This window comes from Tyto alba, unplaced genomic scaffold (genome assembly GCF_018691265.1).
Source record: "Tyto alba isolate M040663 unplaced genomic scaffold, T.alba_DEE_v4.0 Super-Scaffold_30, whole genome shotgun sequence".
NCBI lineage: Eukaryota > Metazoa > Chordata > Aves > Strigiformes > Tytonidae > Tyto > Tyto alba.
Window position 1 is genome coordinate 3,270,802 of NW_024881305.1, and position 19,699 is coordinate 3,290,500.

Sequence of the window (19,699 nt, forward strand, 5' to 3'; positions counted from 1 at the left end):
GGCATCCCAGTTTGTCCATCTCGGAAAGGAGGGGGTAAGCAGGGGCTCGACAGCTGCGTGTACCTCCCCGGGCAGGGGACCCTCCTCCGGGACGAGCCTTGCCCGCAGGCAGCGCAGGGAGCAGGCTGGGAGGAAGCGGGTGACGGTGCCTGAGAAGCAGGTTTGTCAGAATTTTAAAGGGATCTAAATAAATAGCGATAAGGAAACAATTATTTAAAGAGCAAACAAATGGAAACTGCTAAATGGACTTTTTTTTTTTTTCGGGTGGAGGGTGTAGGGCTGCTGCCACTGAGTGCTGGGAGTGGGTCCCTGCAGGGGCTGGGTCTTGTGGCCAGTGCTGGCCGGGGCTGGTGGCCAGGCTGGGCTGGAGGACCCACCCTGGGGTGGGCAGCGAGGGGAAGCGTTGCTTACTCAGCCTGCAGCCCCAGCCAACCTGGAAACGAGCCTTGCCATGACAAAGTTTCATTTCATCCCACCAGGAAAAAGCCTTTATGGGTCATCTGAAAATGCCAATCCTCAGCTGAGCCTGTTCGTGCCGGGCTCAGGGTGTCACAGCTGAGTGCTGGGTCAGCGGGGACACGGGACAGGGATGTCCCAGGCTGCGCACGGACACTGCAGCGCGTTGCCTGCACCCGCTGGCTTCGGTTCAGTTCAAGGGAGAAAGAAGCCTCGACTTGCTGCTGATGCCAGGCAATCACTTTGGAGCAAAAATGCATTTCTTGCACCTCCTACGTGGGGCTCAGGGTCCTGCTCGGGTTTAAGAAGCCGCAGTGTTTTGTGGCAGGGCCAGGCTGCAGCTGGAGGTCCTGGAGAGCCCTTCCCTCTGCCCTGCAGGGTGCTGGGGCTGCAGGGTGCCCCCAGGTGCTGGTGGGGGGATCCCCACCCCCCTCGTCTCCCCAGCTACCCCAGGGCCGTGCACCCCAGCGATGCCATCCCGCCCTTCGGGGCCGTGGCTGTCACCACTGGGGCTTTGTTTCAAAGGGCAGCTTATTCCCATCCTTCCCCCCCCATGGCTTTTTTCATCAGCTTTTGGTTGGGGATTAGGCACGTGTTGACAGAACAAACATTTTGCTGCCCTCAAAATCCACCACTGAGGAGAGAAGCAATGTCCTCGCTCTGCCGGTGCCCCGAGCCAGCGCCGGGATGGGAGAGCCAGGCTTGGGGAAAGCAAGAGCCATTTCGGGTCACGTCCCGTGCCGGGGCTGGAGCCTGGCTCCGGCTCTCTGCTCCCTTGCAGAGCATTAATCGCCTTCTGCTTTGATAGCCTGTCCTGTGAAACCAGGGATGCCACCGAGGAATGCCGCTCATCTCCGATGGGGCTTTGGTGTGTGCTGGTGGCTCAGGTCTGCTGAGAGCATCTCCCAGATTCGGTCACAGCTTTTTTTCTCTCCAGGAACCAACACTCCTCACAGCGTTGGGGAGGTTGGCGCGGCTGAGGATGCCCCTGAACTGCCCCCAGGAGCTTGTGTTTGCTGAGGAAAAGCAAATTCCTCCAAGCTCCAAGGCCAGCCCAGCACCTGGAGACCTGCCGCAACTCCCTGTCTCTAAGCACAGGCCCTCATTTGGGGTCCTGCCCCCCCTTTTTTCCTACCTGATCCCCCAAGTCCTGGTTCCTTGCTGAGCCCCTGGGACGAGGGTGCCTCAACTGGGCGATGCTCAATGCTCACTGGGAACAACACGTTTCCTTCGGAGCCGGGTGACTCACCGCTGAGTCACAGCTCACTCTGCCGCAGCTCAGCACCGTCTTCATCCCCAGCCTTTCTCCAGCCCCGAGGGTTTTTCCCTGTCCCCATTGGGGGGGATTCTGAGCACAGCACCTTCACCCCAGACCCACGGCTCCCCAGGGACGTGGAACAGCCTCATCCCTCGTGGGGTCCCTGCCCTTTGTGTGTGGGGGGCACAGAGGAGTCCTCCCTCCTCTGTTTCCCCAGGACCCACAAACCCTCCTCAGTGGGGTTGGGGCTTTCTGAGCCCCACTGTGATGGGAGCAGGGTGTCTCTGGTCCCTGCTGGTCCCCTGTCTCCCCTTCTCCATCCATCCCTTCCACCAGCTCTGAGATAGGGCTGAGTGGGGCGTTTAGGGTTATTTTTAGTGACTTCCCCCCTGGGGCAAAACCTTCTGCAGGCTCTCCCAGCGTGGATAGTGGAGGACTGAAGGGGAAACAGCAGCCAGGAGCCTCTCCTGCTCTCCGGAGCATTGCGTGCTGCCCTGGCCCTCCTTGGCTTCGAGACCACTGGAGCTGCTCATGCTGCCTGCTCCCACCCGGGAGGTGTTTCCCTGCCCCAGCAGCTCCCACGCTCTCCAGGGCTGTCACTCTGTGGGGCCGTTATGCCCGAGGATCGTTTTGCATGCAGGGAGAAGCAGCAGCAGCAGAAGAATGAATTTGCATTTCTTAATGGCAACCAGTGTGGGAAAAAAAAGCCGCCGAGGGTTTCGCTGCCGCTCGGCCCCGCACCGGTGCTGTGTGAAAAGACAACATCCCGTCTGCTGGCACGGGGCCCGGCCCGTCTCACCTGGCTGCCCCTGTGTGCCTGGGAACCGCCGCCACGGAACGGCCCCGAGCCCACGGCACGCGGAGGGGGTGCTGGCCCAATCACCCGGCCGTGCCCGTGGGGTGAATGGGGGACGATGAGGGAACGGGGGGGGTTGCGGCGCTGGTGTGGGTTGTTTTCAGGGGGGTTCCTCTCCCCCTGGATGGGATTTGGGGTTTGCGTGCTGATGCAGAAGCCACGGGCCGGTGCACGGAGAGCCCAGACCGGGAGCCATCCCTGCACGTGGGTTTCCCCGACTCTGCCCCCCAAATCACTAGTGAGGGGACAGGGCGGGGGCTGTGACCTTTCCTCATCCTCCCTCTGCCAGGATTCACCCTGCCGCCGAGCTGGGCGCACCCACGACACCCTGAGCCCTCTCTTCCTGGCACCACCGGGCGACCCGCAGCCATTTCCAGGCTTTTAATCCCGAGAGACAAAAGCAGGAGTTTAATGCGACCGGAGGCAGAAAAGAGCAGGGCTTTGAGCAGGGAACAGCAAACACGCCGGTGGATCCCGCTGCTCCCAGCCCGGCCGGGTGCCCTGCGACCTCCCCGCCTGCGTCACCCGGGGCTGGCACTGGCAGCACCCAGCCTGGTGGGGGGGAACCCAGGGGGGAGCGGGGAGCTGGTGCTGTGGGCAGGGGTGAAGGCAAAAGGGTGGGAAGGGTGCTGGGAGCAGGCAAGGAGGGCGGGGAGGGGTGTTTGGGTGGGGAGCTGGTGGTCCAGGGTGGGAGGTCAGAGTCGTGCTGGCGTCACCCTGGTGTCTTCATCCCCCACTAGCTTGTCCCCAGTCGCCCTCCCAGGCACAGCTGGGCTGAAGGAGTGGGGCTGTGGCACCTGGGAGCCACATCTCTGCACCTCCTGCCACCGTGGGGTGTGAAGGAGCCTTTGCACGGGGCCAGGCAAGCACCGACACCTCTGTGCTCAGCCAAGGGATGGCTCTGGGACCTCCCGTGCCACCAGTGCAGAGCAGCCACCCACCCCTGCACCTCTGGGTGGAGCAGACTTCTCCAACACCCCCTATTTTCACCCTCAAGGGCTGCCCTGAAATGCAGGTGAGTTGTGGTGCCATTAACTCTTCTGTTACTGCTGGTTTGTTTGGGTTTTTTTGTTGTTTGTTTTTTTGTTGTTGTTGTTTGTTTTGGGTTTTTTGTTTGTTTGTTTTTGTTTTTTTGTTTTGGTTTTGTTTTGTTTTGTTTTTTTCCTTTGCTCAGGTCTCCCCACCGAAGCACAGGAACTCCAGGAGCTGCCTCAGGCAGCAGGGACCGAGTGATGACGGAGCTGTGGCTGGGAGCCCCAGCTCTTTTATCAGGGTGGGCCCTGCAGGCGGGTGCCAGCAGCAATAACTGCGGGTGTTTGCCTCGAGCATACACGCGTCCCTGTAAATAGGGTTTATGGCAACATCTGGGAGATGGGGAAGCCCAGCAGAGGCGACCTGGGAGGTAATAAAGAGGAGCGGCCCTGCTTGGCACTGAAGCTGCTCAGGATATGGGTATATTTGACTGGGATGAGGAGGAATTTAAGAGGGCCAGAGAGTGCAGGAGGATGCTGCTCTGCACCGGGACCTCTCGCCAGAACATCAAAGCTCATCTGCAAAAACCAGCCTGCCCAGAGCATCTTCCTGGGGAGCACGACACGCAGACTGAGCGCTGAGCTGTGCAGAAGCAAGGGCACCTCTCTGAGGGTGGGCACTGAGTCGGCACTGCAAAGCAGATGGGAGCTGGGATGGAAAATGTGGCCAGTATTCCCACCTTCTGCCAAGCCCGCTGCCCTTTTTGGGGAAAGAGGAGCTTTCAGGCAGCGTTTCTGAGACCCCCTGGCTCCCAGGCCCTCTGCCTGCTCCTCCCTGCTCCTGCCATCGAGACTCTTTCTAGGATCGCCGGGAGCACTCCAGGCTCTGACCTTCCATACGTGTGTTAGCTTGAAATAACACACAAGTGAGGGTGATAAACCCTCTTGGTGCAGGCCGGGAGGAAACGAATTGCTGTTAGCAAACAGTCAGTGAAGAGCAATTAAGATTACGGGCGGCAGGAGGGGAGTGAGCCGCCGCCGCTTCCCGCTGGCACCCTCCTCCTTCACGGTGGCTTTGGCCCCGGGATCCTGAGCTGTCCCTCACTCTCAGCAGGGATTCCCTACGTCCTGGGGCTTTCCCGATGGTTACGGGTTAATTTGAAGGCTGGTTTCTGCCTTGCTCTCAGCCCAGCATTGGGAGCATCCCCCTGCGCCCAGAGCCCCCGCGAGTACCGGGGTGGGGGCGATGGTGCTGGGTGCTTTGGAGCACCAAAGGGTGCTCGGTCGGGTGGCGGCGCGGGAGCGTCCCTCCTTGGGACAAAAATACCCTCCAGATCTGGGGCTGGCGTGGGCTGAGGTGCTGAGTGCTGCAGACACGGCTCCCATGGAGCAGGACTGAGCCGGGGGATGCGTTAAAGGCATTTCAACCGTTTCCAGCCTCCCTGGGTTGCCGAAAAGGCTGAGAGAGCCCATCCCGCAGCCTGGGAGAGGGGATTCAGCTCCCCTCTGAGCATCGCCTTTGTACAGCCCAGAGGCACAGGCACGGGATGCAGGATGAGGCCTCTTGACCCAAGCTTTGTGCGGGGACCACCGCTGTCCCCAAACACCGTGCGGGAGCCAAAGCAGAGGAAACCTCACTGCTGCAGGGACCAGGAAACACCGTTCAGCTCGGGGACAAATCAGGCTCAATGGCCTCTGTGGTTTTTTCAATGACATCAAGCGCTTTCAATAGTTTTATTATATATTATATGGCTGCTTATCTATTATTCTTGTGATGGAGCCAGAGATTAGCTGCAGGCAGGTGGGCAGAGAGATTCTTCCAGGCTGATTCATGAGTTGTTTCTCCATCCCTCCCTTTCGGCCACGTTCCCAAGCATTGAAGTTTCAGCTACGGCAAAAGGCACCGGAATGGGAGTCGATGGGTTGACGGGGAGGACAAGGAAAAAGCATTGAAAACTGCGCACACGGGGCAGAAAAGTCAGACTTTATTTCCCCTCTTTTGTTGTTCCTCAGGTGTTGCAATGTCTCCTTTTCCTGGTTTGCATATGCAAGCAGAGCTGTGCTGAGCCGCCGATTGCGAAAGGCGGCAGCGAGAGCACGGCATGGCCCGTGACGTCGGGCGGCTGCAGCCACCAAACCTGCTTTGGGGAGGAAAGCACAGACCTCATTTTGGGGCCTTTTGCCTGTTTTTGCAACTCCGCGTTCTGCTGTCCAGCTGGGAGGCTCTCCCCAAGCACAGCAAAACAAATGTTTTTCCCTTTAATCTATTTTGCTTATCGAAATCTCTAGTGCTACCGATAAGAGGAGCAGGGAAAGGTTTTTCAGACCTAGATGTGAGTCAGACAACAGGTTCCCAGACAGACAGGGATGAGCTGGGTCCGGGATGCTCTGGGGCAGGGACGTGGTGCTGGGCATGGCCAGTGCATCCCCTCTGCCTGGTGACACCCTGCTCTCGCCCTGCGTCCCCGATCGTGCTCTCCTCCGCTTTGTTCCCGGCTCCTTCGGGTGCAGTTTTGCTGTTTGCTCTGGTAACAAGTCGTAATTAAACCGAATAAGCGAGGGAGATCTGCAGGTGATGTCACAGCGAGGAGGTGCAAATCCAGCTCACACAACCTGTGCAAACCGTAACCTGCTCAACAAACTTTCCCCTGAACCAGCAGCCCGGCCGTGGGGCAGCAGCGTGGAGCTGTTGCAGGAAGGTGTGGGATGGCTGCAGTGATTTTCCAGCGTGTCTTGTGTGTGCGTGGGTACAGAGTTTATACATGTTTTTACTCTATATTTGAACTTTCCACGGTTGAGATGCCTGCATTTTTATGCTATGATAAGGGTAGTTGCGCTTGGAGGGCTACTGCCTCAGCTCCGGGGCTGTGCTGGGGCTCTTCTGCATCTGTGGGGATGCTGAGTGGGGACACAGGAGCAGGTTTGGGTGCTGTGCGCCAGCCCCTGAGCCGGGCAGAGCCCCAGCATGGTGCCCACTGCTCCCAGCAGCTCTGGCCTGGGCCCAGTGTCGCGGGTCAAAACCAGGTGGGAGTGATCTGGGGGGGCCGCACCCCGGCAGCCCGACCCGCTGCAGCGCTCCGGAGCTTTGCGATGGGCTTCGAGGGATGCGGGATCGGGGCTGCTGGTGCTGCTGGTCGTGCATGTGAGCAGAGAGGAGATGCTTCAAGCAGTGGCAGGGTGGGGACAGTGCTGTGGCTGCCGTGAGCCTGCAGCACTTGGCGGGGGGGCACTGGGTGGCCAACACCCCCCTCCTGGCTGTGCCCACCCCATCCCATGCGCCCACCCCACTGCAAAGCCCAGCCAGGGGTTGGTGGCTTCCCCACTGCAGCCACTCGCCCCTCCGTGTCCCCCCCCAGCCCACATCTCCCCCCAGCCCTCCATCACATGTTCTGGGCCCGGCTGTGTTTACCAAAACAGGGAAGAAAACCTCTCCTTGGACGGCAGGAGCCCTAATCCTGGGGGAACGTTTTCCCCACCGATAAGATAACATTGACGCGTTTCAAAAGGGAGGCAGAAACTCCTGGCGCTGGCGATAGCGCGGCGAAGCCCTTTGCCAACGCGCCGGGCAGGCCGGGGAAGCCGTAACGCAGGGGTCGCCTGCCTATGGGGTTTTATTTTTCTCCCGACAAACAATTCCGATGGACGGCTTATCAGCTGTGCCGCGCCGCCGCCGCGCACCGGCCCCGGGGTCAGGGCGGCTGAGGGATGCTGGCTCTGCCGTGGCACTTTCCATGGGCTGGGGATGCAAAGCCCAGGCGTGACGGCCACGCAGCCGCCGGGACACGGTGACGTGGGTCCGACCTGGGTTGCACCGTGGGTGTTTGTGGCCGGGGTTTTGTCTGACGTGGGTTTTTAGGAGATGGAGGAGTTTTGTTTTGGCAGCGCTACGTGCGCAGGAGAACCGCCTGAACTGCCCTGCGTTCTTCGCATGTTAAAAAAAAAAAAAAAAGACAATAAATACCAACTTGGTGTCTACCTCGGTCAAAACAGCTTTTTCCTGCTTATGCCGGTGGAGACAACCCGGGCCCGGAGTGCTGCACGTTCCGGCCGTGCCCCCGGTGCCCCATCCTGCCTGCAGCCAGCAGCAAAGCTGGCCCTCGGGGAGGTGACAGTGCCATATCCCTGGTGGGAGGGATGGTTTGGTTGGTGTGACGGGCTCCTTTTGTCCCCGACGGCTCTGAGCATCCTCGCCTGCAGTGTCCAGCACAAGCCCCTTGCGGCTGCAGCACTTGTGCAGGGGATGCTGTCGGTCGGTGGTGCTCCTGGCCCCAAAACAGCTCAGCCTGTGCTGGGGGAGCGACGTCGTGCTGCAGGGTCCGGCCAGGGACTTTCATGCATCCAACAGGTCTCTGTGCTGCAGGGTCTGGCTCCACGAGGAGCCTTTGGTCTCTCCCTCCGTGGCATCCCCATCTCTTGGGTGGGTGACCCAGATGAGGGTGGGAAGGGGTTAATGGTGCCTGGATTTGCCCCACTCCCCTCCCAGAGCCCTTCTGGGTCTGAGCCTGGTGCCTTGACACACCCCTCAAGGGTTAACCCCGGCTTGAGCTATTCAAACACCTCGAGCTGAGGTAAGCACCCAGCTTGTTTGTTCAGGTAAATAAGGAAGGAATTAGATATAATGGGCACAGGAGGCATTCACTGAGCGACTTGCACTGGCTGCCGGCTTCCCCCTCGCATCCCTCGGCTCGGCCGCCGGCTGGCTTCATCCCTCCGCCACCCTCGGAGCCTCTCGGGGTGCCCCGTCCTCCTCCCCAGCCCCAGCCCCAGCCCGCTGGTGCCTGCCCAGAGCCCATGTGGCTCAGCCCGCTCGCCCTGTCGCCGCGGGGCCGGCGTTGAGCCGGGCAGGGTGCTGCTGGCCACCCTCCCTGCCGGGGCCGGGGCACCCCGCTTTGGGTCATGCCCGCCCCGGCCACCGTGCCGAGTGCCACGGGGACGGCTCTTCCCACCCTACGCTGGGACCCATGTGGCTTCTGAGCCACCCGCGCACCCTCGAGGTAAGCCCCACGCTGCTGCTGCGACCCTCCCCGCCTGCCCAGTGCTCTACCAGCACCCACCAGCACCCACCTTCCCTCCCTCCTGGTGCTCCTGCAGCCTTCCGGCACCGATTCGGGGCGTTCACGGTGCCGTCCCGTGAAAACATCCCGCCCCACGGCTCCTTGGAAATTCAGGGGCCATTAGGGCTAAACAGGGACAGGCTGTCCCCTCAGCGTGAGGTTCCCGGCGTTTCTCGGGGTGGTGGCACCCGAAATAAAACGGGATTTGCCAACTTTGTGTCTTGGTGAGGAGGGTGGGATGGGAGCCAGAGCCCACGCCGTACCAGCAGGGACACTGAGGGTCCCGTGAACCCCTGTGCCTGGCGGGAGGCAGGGGACGATGTGTTTTGGGGCACTGTGTGACCAATAAGCAGCCGGGGCCCTTTATAGAGCATCCCAGCCATCAAGGAGCTGCCAGCTCAGGGGTGTCCCTATAAAAGCACTTTGAACCCCTTTACCAGACCTGCACTGTCTCAGCGCTGCTCTGCTTTTCTACTTTCTTTTTTTTTTTTTTTTTTCTGTCAGTGCTAAAGGCACATTGGCTCTAGGTTTGGGTTTTATGGTTCTGCTCGGTTAGTGAAACACAAACGCCGCTCGGCTGCCAAATCCCCCACAATACGGGCTTTCTCATGGGCAGGGAGCTCACGGGGGAGGAAGGTGCTGCTATAAATAGGGGCTCCCTGGCCCTGCATGGGGAACACCAAGCTCTGCTGCTCACCTGGGGGACACTGAGCACTGGGGCTTTGCTCAGGCCACTGGCGGGTTGTTCCCGTTCCCCTCCCCTCGCTGCTGTTTGTCTCCCTGTGCTGGTGGAGAGGGCAGTCTGACCCGGGGCGTGGGGACCCATGGGGACGCTTGGTCCCCGTGCCAGCAGCCATGCAGGTAACAGCAGGAGGAGCCGGGGGGACTTTGGTGGTGTTGGAGAAGACTGGGGTGGGAAATGGGGGTCCAGGACCCTGGGTTGGGCTGCATCCCTCCTGGGTGTACACGCAGCGTGAGCTTGCCCTGGCCCAAACCCTGTCACCCCACGGGTACCAGAACCAGCCCCTCGGGCTGTCACATCCCCAGCCACCCCCAAGAACCATCCCAAGCCCCTGCTCTGGCTGCGGGAAGGTTTTGGCTGATCCACCCAAAGACAAAAGGGGTGCGTGGCAAAGGCGGGCAGGGTTTGGCACCTGGGAGGGACGTGGCATGGCCAGCACAGTGAGGCTGGCGAGGGGGGTGGGATGCGCTTGGCAGGACCCCAAATTGACATCAGCCTCTGAGTCACCTGGGTGTCTGCTGCAGCCCTGGCTCAAGCAGGGACCCCAGGTCGCTTCTTCTGCTTAATCTGGGCCCCCATAAAATGGCTCGTGTCTTCTCCTGGCCGACAGCCGCCTGGCAGAGCCAACGGGCTCCATTGCCTCTTTGTGCCCCGGTGCTGTTGGCCTCGGGGTGTGCATGGTGGGGTGGGCTGGTGGGGGACCGAGCTGGGGACCTGAGCCCAGGGAGGTGGCCAGGGCAAGAGGTGCTGAGGCAGACCAGAAAACAGGGAAAACCCACCCAGATTGCAGCCCCAGGTGGGCTTTTGGCCAAAGAGAGGATTGCGGTGTCTGCAGGGTCCCTGTCCTCTCCCACCCCCGGGGTCCCGGCTTGCTGTGCTGAGGCACGTGGGGCAGGTGAAGCTGGAAGAATCAGTTGAAGACAAACCCCACTGCCCGTGGGGCTGCACTGGGTAGTCTGGGGCAGCTCTGGATCCTACACATCTCCGGTTCCTGCCCGGACAGCTCAGCACGTCCCTGTCCCCATCCTCAGCCTGGGTGCTGGGTGTGACCCTGGAGCCCAGACCTGGCCCCCCCCCGAGCCCAGCTGCCTGGGAAGGGCTTTCGGAAACACCCGAGGACTTGGGAGACATCCTGGGTGCCGCGGGCGGCACCTCCTCCAGCAGCCGGCCAACCTGCGCTGGTCCCACGGGGCTTCGTGAGCTGTGCTCCAGCACAACCTGTTTAACCGCAGATTTAATTTTAATTAACAGACCCATTGTTTGAGGGTGGTGGCTGGGTGGATTTCTTATTTATTTTTTCTTGCTCCCAAGGGCTGATCTCAGCTCTCCACCGTCACCGGTGCCCACGTTGCTACCCTGAGCGACGGTGGGTTGCACTTGTTGGGGGATCTCGGGGTGATACAGGAGGTCCTTGTCCCCATCCTCATCCCCGCTGGCTTCAGCACCTGCTGCTTCCCCAGGCTCTGGATGGGGCTGAGTCCCTGCAACCCCACGGAGCTGAGCCAGGACCCAGCATCACCCAAACCCCTGGGCTTGCTGCTGGTCCCATGCCTCGGGGAGCACCGGGAGCCCTGTCCCAGCCCCGCCGCCCCGGGGCTTTTTGCTCGAAGGGAACGTGTGTGTTCATTTTCCCAGCTGCCGTTGGAGCCGTTCGGGGCCAGGTCGTCACGGTGCCCTTTGGCGCCGGTTGCTGCCTTTTCCCCCTCGCCCTGCTCCGTGCTGCCGTGGGGATCCAGCCCTCACGCCGGCAGCTCGGCGCTTTGCCGCAGCATCCCCGCGGTGCCGGTGAGAGCGGGGAGCAGGGACACCTCGCGCCCGTCCCAGTTGTCCCCTCCGTGTCCGTGGGTAACACCGGGGAGCGATGCAGCGTCACTCATCGTTTTGGGGCTCGGGGGTAGCAGGTACCTCCCGGCTGTGCCCCAGTGGGGCAGCTTTGTTATGGGCATGGAGAAACACTCAGGGGACTCGGCTCCATCCCAATTTGGGGTCTGCTCCTCTGCTGGTCCAGGCCAGAGCCCTGCCTGCCTGTGATGGGGTTGCAGGCGGCACCGGTGTGTGGGGAGGGCTGGGCAAGGATTTGGGTGCTGGGATGGGTGTCCCGCAAGCAGCACCCCACTCTGCCTGGCCCCCCAGGGATGGCACTGCTCTCACTTGGAGCCTCCCCACGGGCTGCCGAGCCCCCCGCCACCGTGTCTTGGCCCCTGCGCACCCACGGAGGCAAAACCTCAGGGGGCTGGTGGGCTTTTTTAGCTTGGTGGCAGCTGTTTGAAGAGTTGCAGGAGCCAACAGCCTGATCGCTTCCCCTCTCGCCTGGAGTGGTGGGATGAGCACGGGGCTGTGGGACTGTGGCTTTGGGGCAGGCGAGCTCCGGTGTGAAGCCCGTGGGGCCGGGGCCGGGCTCACCGCCAGCAGTGGGCACAAGCCAGGGAGCGTTTCCCAGGGCTGCTGCAATTACCAGCGCAGCCTCATGTAGCTCAGACGGGGAACATGAAGGTTTTTGGGGTGCTATGGGTGTCAGGGAGCATCTCGGTGCACCTGGGGCTGCCCCTCCAGCTCTCCTTTTCCAGGGAAATGCAGAAAGGGAAACAGCCACCCAAAGCGGATTCTTCGAGCAAACAGGTCCGCGCCCAGCCCCGCCACCTGTGTGCCAGAGCTGGAGAAAGTCAAACAAAGGCCCCCGCCCTGAGAGTACAGCACCGTTTGGCGGGTGATTGCTCAGGCTTCTGGGGCCACTTGCCCAAGGGATCGGGTCCTTCTGGTCCCAGCCGGGAGGAGGGGGATGAGGACGAGGACGAGGATGAGGATGAGGATGAGGATGAGGATGAGGATGAGGATGAGGATGAGGCCATCCACCCCACCACGTGCCCAGGGATGGCTCCGCAGCCCTGCTCCTCCATGTGTCTGTCTTATGAATGTGGGAGCGAAGGCCCAGCGGAGGTGGGATGGGTGGAGGATGCACCCACGACCCCAAAACATCCCAGAGACTCTGGGGATGAGACCCCCGTCCCCTCCCCAGAAAGCCCCCGGGGCCGGCACTGTGCGGTGGGCTGGAGCTGCACAAGCTGTTACCACTTTCCTTTTGTGCCGGGAGCAGCATGAGGCTGGATTTAAGGCTGATCTCCTAAAGCTCTTCTTTTAATCCAGAGCAAATCAAGGAGAGGTTTGGAAGCCGGCGCCATCTCTCAGGGAAACTGTTTGGGCAATGGGGGCAGCTGGGTGGTGCAGGCACCCCTTCTCCCTCGTCCTCCTCACTGCAGTGCCACCAAAACCCCTCGGGGACGTGGGTTCCAGCTCCCAAACCTGCAACCCTTCCCTGGGTCTCCGTGGAGTCAGGCTGGTGTGGGTGCTGTTTAGGTGGCCATGGTCCCTCCATGAGTTTTTTCAAACTTTTGGGGCTTTTCCAGGGGTGAAACGCTGGGCAGAGCTTCCTCGTGGTGCAGAGCTTCAAAACCCATATTTCTGGGGGCTTTAAAATCCGCAGCGATTGCGTTAACTCATCCCTGAGAGTGGGACATGGCAAGTGCTCCCCACTGGCACCGCTGTGGTTAACGGGGCTGCGGTGCTTGGCTATTACTGATGTTTAACAACCCGCCGCGCCGTGGGGAGCAGAGCCGGGCCCAGCAGCGTGGGCCGAGCAGTGTTTGCCACGGCAGAGCTGCAGGGATGGTCACTCGTGTCCCTCCTACCCCAAGCAGCCTCTTGCTTGGCTCCCCACGCCCAAGGGATGCTCTCTGTCTGGAAGAACCCAATAGTGTCTTTTCCTCTTTAGTCTTTTAAACCCTTTTTTTCCCCCAGCTGGGATTTAGAGCAAACAGGGCACCCTCTTTCCCTGGCCACTCTCCCTTATTCCCCTTCGGGGGCTGCTTGGTTTCCTTGGTAGAGTTTGGGGTTCATTCAGGCTTTCCATGCTCCTTTTTTTATTGCAGGCTCCATCGCAAAAGCTGCTACTTTTTCTGCTTTTAAATCACCAATTTGGTGTGGGATTTTTTTCCTTCTTCTAAAAAGAAATGCCAGAGGCAGGCAAGGATCTCAGCAGTGCCCTGGCCGTGCCCATTGCCAGCGTCTCCCCTGGCAGGGGTTTTCTCTTCCCAAAGCCTCAGGATGGCTCTTGGGGAGGTTTCTCCACGGATGGAGCCGTTCCCTGGTGTTGCCATGGAAATTCAGCAGGCTCATCCTCTTCTCCACGGCCTCCAAGACTCCCCGTGTACTGGAGACAGATGGGGACAGGATGATTTTGGGTAGCTTTTCTTGCAAGAGAGTAAAAGCAAAGTTCTTGCCTGGGACTTGGCAGCAGCAGCCAAGAGCTGGGTGCTGTGGTGCTGGGCTTGGTCCCCAGACTGGGAGAGCTGGGTTTGGGTGCTGCTGTGCTGGGGCATCCTCGGGTGAAAGCAGCGGGTGATGTTTTCCATGCACAGAAACGTGCCTGTGTGGTTTAGGCATCCTTTGATGCCGACGGGCATCCTTGGAGCCCCTCCAGCATGCCCCGCTGCTTCTTGCTAGGGCGTTCAACACCAGCTGAGACTGAACTGCTGCCAACCTGGGGTATAATTCATGGGAAGACCCTAAAAAGCCGTGGTGGTCAGGACCTACTTGTCCCCTGGGCTCCTTCTCCCTGCCGGCTGCTGTGGCTGCTCCTCTCAAAACCAGGACAGCCCTCCCAGCCCCATGGCTGACCCCGAGCCTGCATTTATCCGGGGGCTCGTGGGGCACCGTGGGTCTCTTTGGAGGTTTATTCCCCTCTAACAGGCTTAGTTCCTCCCTTTGTGCCTGGCCGCTGGGCGGGAAGGCAGGAATCGGTGCCGGGGTGAGCCTCTCCTCCTCTCCTCCTCTCCCAGCAGGTTTGGAGCCGGTGCTGAGCGGAGGGATGGGCAGTGCCAGCCCCGGGCTGACCACTCTGCCCCCCAGCCGCTTCGCCCGGCCAGACGCTGCCCTGCTGCCCCCCCCCCAGGACCCCGACACCTGGAGCTGGGGCTGCCCGGATAGCCCCAGCCCCCCCGCCACCCCCGAGCAGCCCCTGCCTGCTTTCTGCCTGCACTACTTCGACATGCTCTACTCGGAGGACATCGCCTGGGCCACCAAAGGCATGGGGGAACCGTCCCAAAGCGATGCCCAGGGGGGGCGAGGGGAGGCCCAGAAGGAGCCGGAGCAATGTCCCATCATCGACAGCCAGGGCTTGGGGCTGGGGGCCGAGGGGGACCTGCAGGCCAGCCTGCACCTGGAGGAGCACTCGCTGGAGCAGGTACAGAGCATGGTGGTGGGCGAAGTGCTGAAGGACATCGAGACAGCCTGCAAGCTCCTCAACATCGCCGCAGGTGGGTGCTGTACCCGGGGGTGGGGGGGGTGGGCTGCAGACAGGGTGGGCCCCATCACGGGGTGCGGCGAGGGAGGGATGTGCCAGTGCGGGGACTAAAGCACGGCTGCTGCCTGGCTCCCCCGGGCATCGCTCCTGGGCACGGCTAACGCCCAGAGATGCCAGTAAAATACTCCTCCAGCCTCACTGGCTTGAAGTTAAGCTGAGGCAGGGGTTAGCAGAGCTTTACGCAGAGCCCTGTGCTGGGTGTGGGGTGCCGGTGTGACCCAGCTGGTGCCGCAGAGCCAGAGAGGTGCGGGGACACAGAGACCCGATGCTGAGCCCGTCCCCTCCCTGGAGCTGGGGGTCCCTTCCCCTCCCAGGGCATCGTTATCGAGGCACCTTTCAGCCTTGTACACATCTTGGGGAGGGTGTGTGGTAGCAAAGAGCAGAGAGCAGGAGTTTAGTTATCCTTTTCTCTATCCCATTTTTTCTGGGACATCGGGAACAGGCAGATGAGTGTGCGGGGCTGCAGACAGCCTGGAGCCAGGTGGTGTTGCCCAAGCTGGGCATGGGGTTGGGTTCAAGGGGAGCAGGACAGCCCAGGACCGAGCTCCCTGGGGTATTGCTGCCATGGGGCACGGCTGGGGTATTCTCGGGGTTTATATGCAGGCTCTGCCACCCTTGAAGCATTTAGTGTCACCCGGGATGGTGCGGGGAGCTAGCGGGGCTCCAAATGCCTGGATGAGGCATCCCAAAGTGGAGGAGGTGCTGAGGGGATGGTTCTGTCCCCGGGGTTGCCATGGCAGGCTGAGAGGGGGATGCTCCCATCCTGCTGGGTGGCAGAAGAGGATGGTTTCTTGGAGCTGCCGTGGGGTGAGCTGAGTTTCCCCGGGCTTTGTCGGGGCTGTCGCTGGCCATGCTCACCCTCTGCCCCCAGACCCCGCAGACTGGAGCCCCGGCAACGTGCAGAAGTGGATCCTGTGGACGGAGCACCAGTACCGGCTGCCGCAGATCGGGAAGTCCTTCCAGGAGCTGTCGGGAAAGGACCTGTGTGCCATGTCCGAGGAGCAGTTCTGCCAGCGCTCCCCCGCCTGCGGGGACATCCTGCATGCCCACCTCGACATCTGGAAGTCTGGTAGGCACCGGGGACCGGGAGGGAGCTGGGGAGGATGAGTGATGCTGTGCAGCGGGAGATGCCCCTCTGACCGCCCGCTCCTCCCTTCCAGCCGCCTGGATGAAGGAAAAAGCCACCCCAGGAGATGTGAGATACTGCGGTGAGTTCTGTGCAGGCTCAGCTCCACCGGCCTCGCTTCTGCCTCAGACAGGTCTGGGTATTTGAGAGGTCACTCCCTGCTTAATTGCAATTAGCTGGTGTGTTGGATCAGCTGCTGCATCCATGTGGTTGCACTCCCCCTGCCCTGGAGCAGCCCCTGGCCCGTCTGCGAGGTGCAGCGGAGGGGAAACGGCCGTGAGACCCTCGCTGGCCCCATCCTGTACCCTGTGCATCCCTGCGGGGCTCCTCAAGGGCGAGACCGACCTGCTTTCCCTGCTCCAAGGCGAGGAGGAGAAAGCAATGCTTCCAGACCCAGTGCCTGGGCTGAGCCTCCAGAGACCCCCAGGCATCGAGCTGCGACTTCCCAGATGAGGACCCGTGCGGGTCCCTGGGGTGGCGCAAAGCAGAGAGGTGTCTCCCCGCCCCCATCTCACCCGTCCCCATCCGTTCCCACAGCAGGAGGTGATGCCAGCTGGGCGGACAGCGAGGTGGACTCATCCTGCGCCGGCCAACCCATCCACCTCTGGCAGTTCCTCAAAGAGCTGCTGCTGAAACCCCACAACTACGGCCGCTTCATCCGCTGGCTCAACAAGGAGAAAGGTGGGTGGGTGGGTGCTCTGGCAGCCCCCGGGGTGGGTGCTGGGCAGGGGCAGGCAAGGCTGTAACCTCCCAGGCCCTGTTCCTCTCTTAGGCATCTTCAAGATCGAGGACTCGGCGCAAGTGGCCCGTCTGTGGGGCATCCGGAAGAACCGCCCGGCCATGAACTACGACAAGCTGAGCCGCTCCATCCGGCAGTATTACAAGAAAGGCATCATCCGGAAACCCGACATCTCCCAGCGCCTCGTCTACCAGTTTGTCCACCCGGTCTGACCGGTGGCAATGGGACAGGCTGAGCCCCGGGAGGGACAAGGGACCTTCGCCACCTCCCTCTGCCTCCCAGCCACAGAAACCGTCTCCCAGCTCTAAGGGACCGTGGCTGGGGAGCCGAGAGGCTCACCACCCCTCCAGGACCTGCTGGCCACAGACCATAGGACCCCCCTCACCCCCAGCCTCGGCGGGGACCCCCAGCTGAGGGACCACCGATGTGCTCTGGTGTGGGGCACGGACCATGCAGAGCCCTCGCCTCCCGCGAGCGCTCCCAGGGGAGGGTGGGCACGGACTTTGGGGCCGGCGGCGAAGACGCGGGGTTGATCGGGGTGGGATAAAGGCAGATGAATTTATGGCTGTCACGGGGCTCCCCACAACCTTGGTGCCCTTCGGCAGGGATTGAAGGTGGGAGAGAGGCTGGGGTCACCCAGGGGAGGGGCTGGGGGACACAAGACTCCTGCCCCCATGTCTTTTCCCCCCTCAGCACATTTTCCTCTTACGCCACAGACCCAGGGGCATCGTCAGGACACAGGGACCAAGCAGGACATGTCCCAGCAGGAGACTTCAGTATCCCCATGGCATCATGCCCCAGGGCTGATTTGAAGGGGGACACGACACCGTGGGGGCCAGATCCTGTCCCCATGCCACCACCAGCCTGGCTGTGGGACCAGTTGCCCTCGGTACACATCAGGAGGGACCCTGTGCGCCGCAGCTCTGGATTTACCCCAACAAGCAGCTCCTGGCCCTCAGCCCTGTTCGGGGTGGGGGGACAGCGTGGTGGGGGGGGCTCTGTCCTTTGCTGCACCTCGACCCTCAGCTGCAAAGAAAGGGGCTGCCTGAATCTGGGGAGGGGGGGTGGAGGCTAAGCCTGACCCTCCCTCCTCCCCTCCCTCCTGGGTGCTGGCTGCGGGTGGCTTTGCCCCAGCCATTGTTCGGGGAGGACAAAGCCCAGGCATGAGCTGGGACAATGGCACTCGCGGGGACAATGGCACCCACGGGGACAATGGCACCCACGGGGACAATGGCACCCGCAGCTGCCCTTGGCTGGGCCCGCGCTGACCCGACCCTCGCAGGAGCCGCCTGGCACCGGCAGCACCGCAGCACCCAGGGGTGCTGCCTGCCACGGGGTAGCTGTGTCCTGGGCACATCCCCTCGGGATGGGCGCACCCCACCTTCGCTCCGGGACACTCTCAGCTTCTCCTCACCACGGGGATTCGGGGCTGAAAAGGGGCATTTTGCAAAGGAGCAGCTGTAAAACACAGGCACGGGGCCGTGCACGCTGGAGCATCCCTGCAGCTGTGGGGGTCCTCTGGACCGGGTCCCCCATCCTTGGGCATGGGGACACCCCAAAGCTCCCCAAAGCCCCCAGGTCCTTGGCCCTGGCACAGGTCTCTTCGCTTGATTTGGATTTTAATTGAACTGCCTGATTCCTGAATTTAGGAAAAGGGAGATAGCAGCTTTGCCATTTCCCTCTGCACAGTAAATCTGAAACGCAACCCGCTGGCCCTGGACTGGGATGGAAAACTTGGGGTTGCTTAAACTGCACATTTCATGAGAGTCTAAGTTACCTGGCAATGTTGATCTTTTATATTATAATTTTTTTATTTGTTTATTTGCTTTTTGGTTTTGGCTGGCAGCAAGTTGTGGTTTAGGTTCAAATGACGAGGGTAGGCAGGCGGTCTGGGTAGCCACGAGATGCTTTGTGGGAATTTAAAAGGAAAAAAAAACACCTGGTTGTTGGTCTTTTGTTTTTAACTTAAAATAGCTGCCTGTGATGGCTCCTGCCTTTTTGTTTTTGTTCTGTCTGTTTTGTACTGTTTGCACAGCAGAGGAGTGGATGCATTTCTGCCAGCCTTGCAAGCATCCCAGCTGGAGAGGGATGGAGGGTGGCTGGAGGGAGGAGAGGAGCAGGGGAAGGAGGAAAACTGCCTTGGCCTCTGGAAAAGGGGAAGCAAAAAAAAAAAAAAAAAGGGAAGGGTGTGGAAAAGCAAAACTTGTCTCGTGATATCCCGTGTGCCCCCCATGCTCCCGCAGATGGCATGAGGAGCACCGGGAGAGCGGGCTGGGGGTGCTGGTGCCCCAGATCTTGTGCCCCTCTCGCAGACGCTTTGGCGGGGTGGGTGAAGGCAGGTGGTCGCGTGTCCCTGCGGGGACGGTCAGCAGGGAGAGGGTTGAACGGTGAGGAAAGCTGCTGCGAGCTGGGGAGGGTGCACCCGGGGATCCGGTGTCCCCAGGGGCCTGGGGATCTGACCCAGCAGATGCCCACTGCGGCGGGATGGGCAGCCGGGGTTTCTCCCCAAGCCTTTTGCAGCTCCAGCCCTTAAATAAGAGGAAATAAATCCCTTTTCTCTGCCCCCTCCCCATCAGGAGCCCAGGGAGTGGCCCCCATGTCCCCGAGGGTCCTGGTCTCTCTGTCCCATCCCCCTTGGCCACTGCCCTGGCCTGGGGCTGCCCTGGCTCTCCGGAGATGGGCGAGTGGGGGGTGACCTGCAAATTGGTTTTCCCAAGGCTTCTAGGCTCGAAGGCAGCCCCGGGGGGCTCTATTCCCTCAGTCAGCATCCACTCGCCATGCTGGGGTTTCGCCAATCTCCCCCTGCCCAGGGTACTGGGGAACGCTGGGCCAGGGGCTGCTGCTGGTGCTGGGAATGGCTCCCAAAACTTCTTTTTCTTGGTTTTTGCAAAGCTTCGCCTGGCACATTGGCACAGGAGTCCCCAAAGGCAGCGACCACTCCCCCCCTCCCGCAGCCCCCTCACCCCCCAGGACCCCAGCAATGCAGCCGAGCCCCCCATCCTGCTGCACCCCAAAGCCTCAGGGTGGGGGTGTCCCTACCTGGGGGTGCAGCGGCTGCGACTGTGGCTCCCCAGGGCGCAGGGGGATCGAGTGCCCACCCCGGGCTGGGAGGGGGGGGTCCATAACCCCAACAGCCAC

At 61.3% G+C, this 19,699-nt stretch overlaps 1 protein-coding gene across 4 annotated transcripts; it reads left to right on the forward strand.

Moving 5' to 3' along the window:
* The first annotated feature begins 3,280 nt into the window (after positions 1–3,280).
* SPDEF (SAM pointed domain containing ETS transcription factor) lies at positions 3,281–18,531 on the forward strand. 4 transcript variants are annotated; one of them, XM_042800331.1, is made up of 6 exons: positions 3,281–3,585; positions 14,173–14,649; positions 15,568–15,765; positions 15,857–15,904; positions 16,360–16,503; positions 16,595–18,531. In XM_042800331.1, the coding sequence occupies exons 2-6, from the start codon at positions 14,202–14,204 to the stop codon at positions 16,771–16,773; spliced, it is 1,017 nt and encodes a 338-aa protein (XP_042656265.1). In that variant the 5' UTR covers positions 3,281–3,585; positions 14,173–14,201; the 3' UTR covers positions 16,774–18,531. The 4 variants fall into 4 exon arrangements, with proteins under 4 accessions (XP_042656265.1, XP_042656268.1, XP_042656266.1 ...); XM_042800334.1 differs by having other exon boundaries at positions 16,363–16,503; XM_042800332.1 differs by having other exon boundaries at positions 14,176–14,649.
* The last annotated feature ends 1,168 nt before the right edge of the window (positions 18,532–19,699 follow it).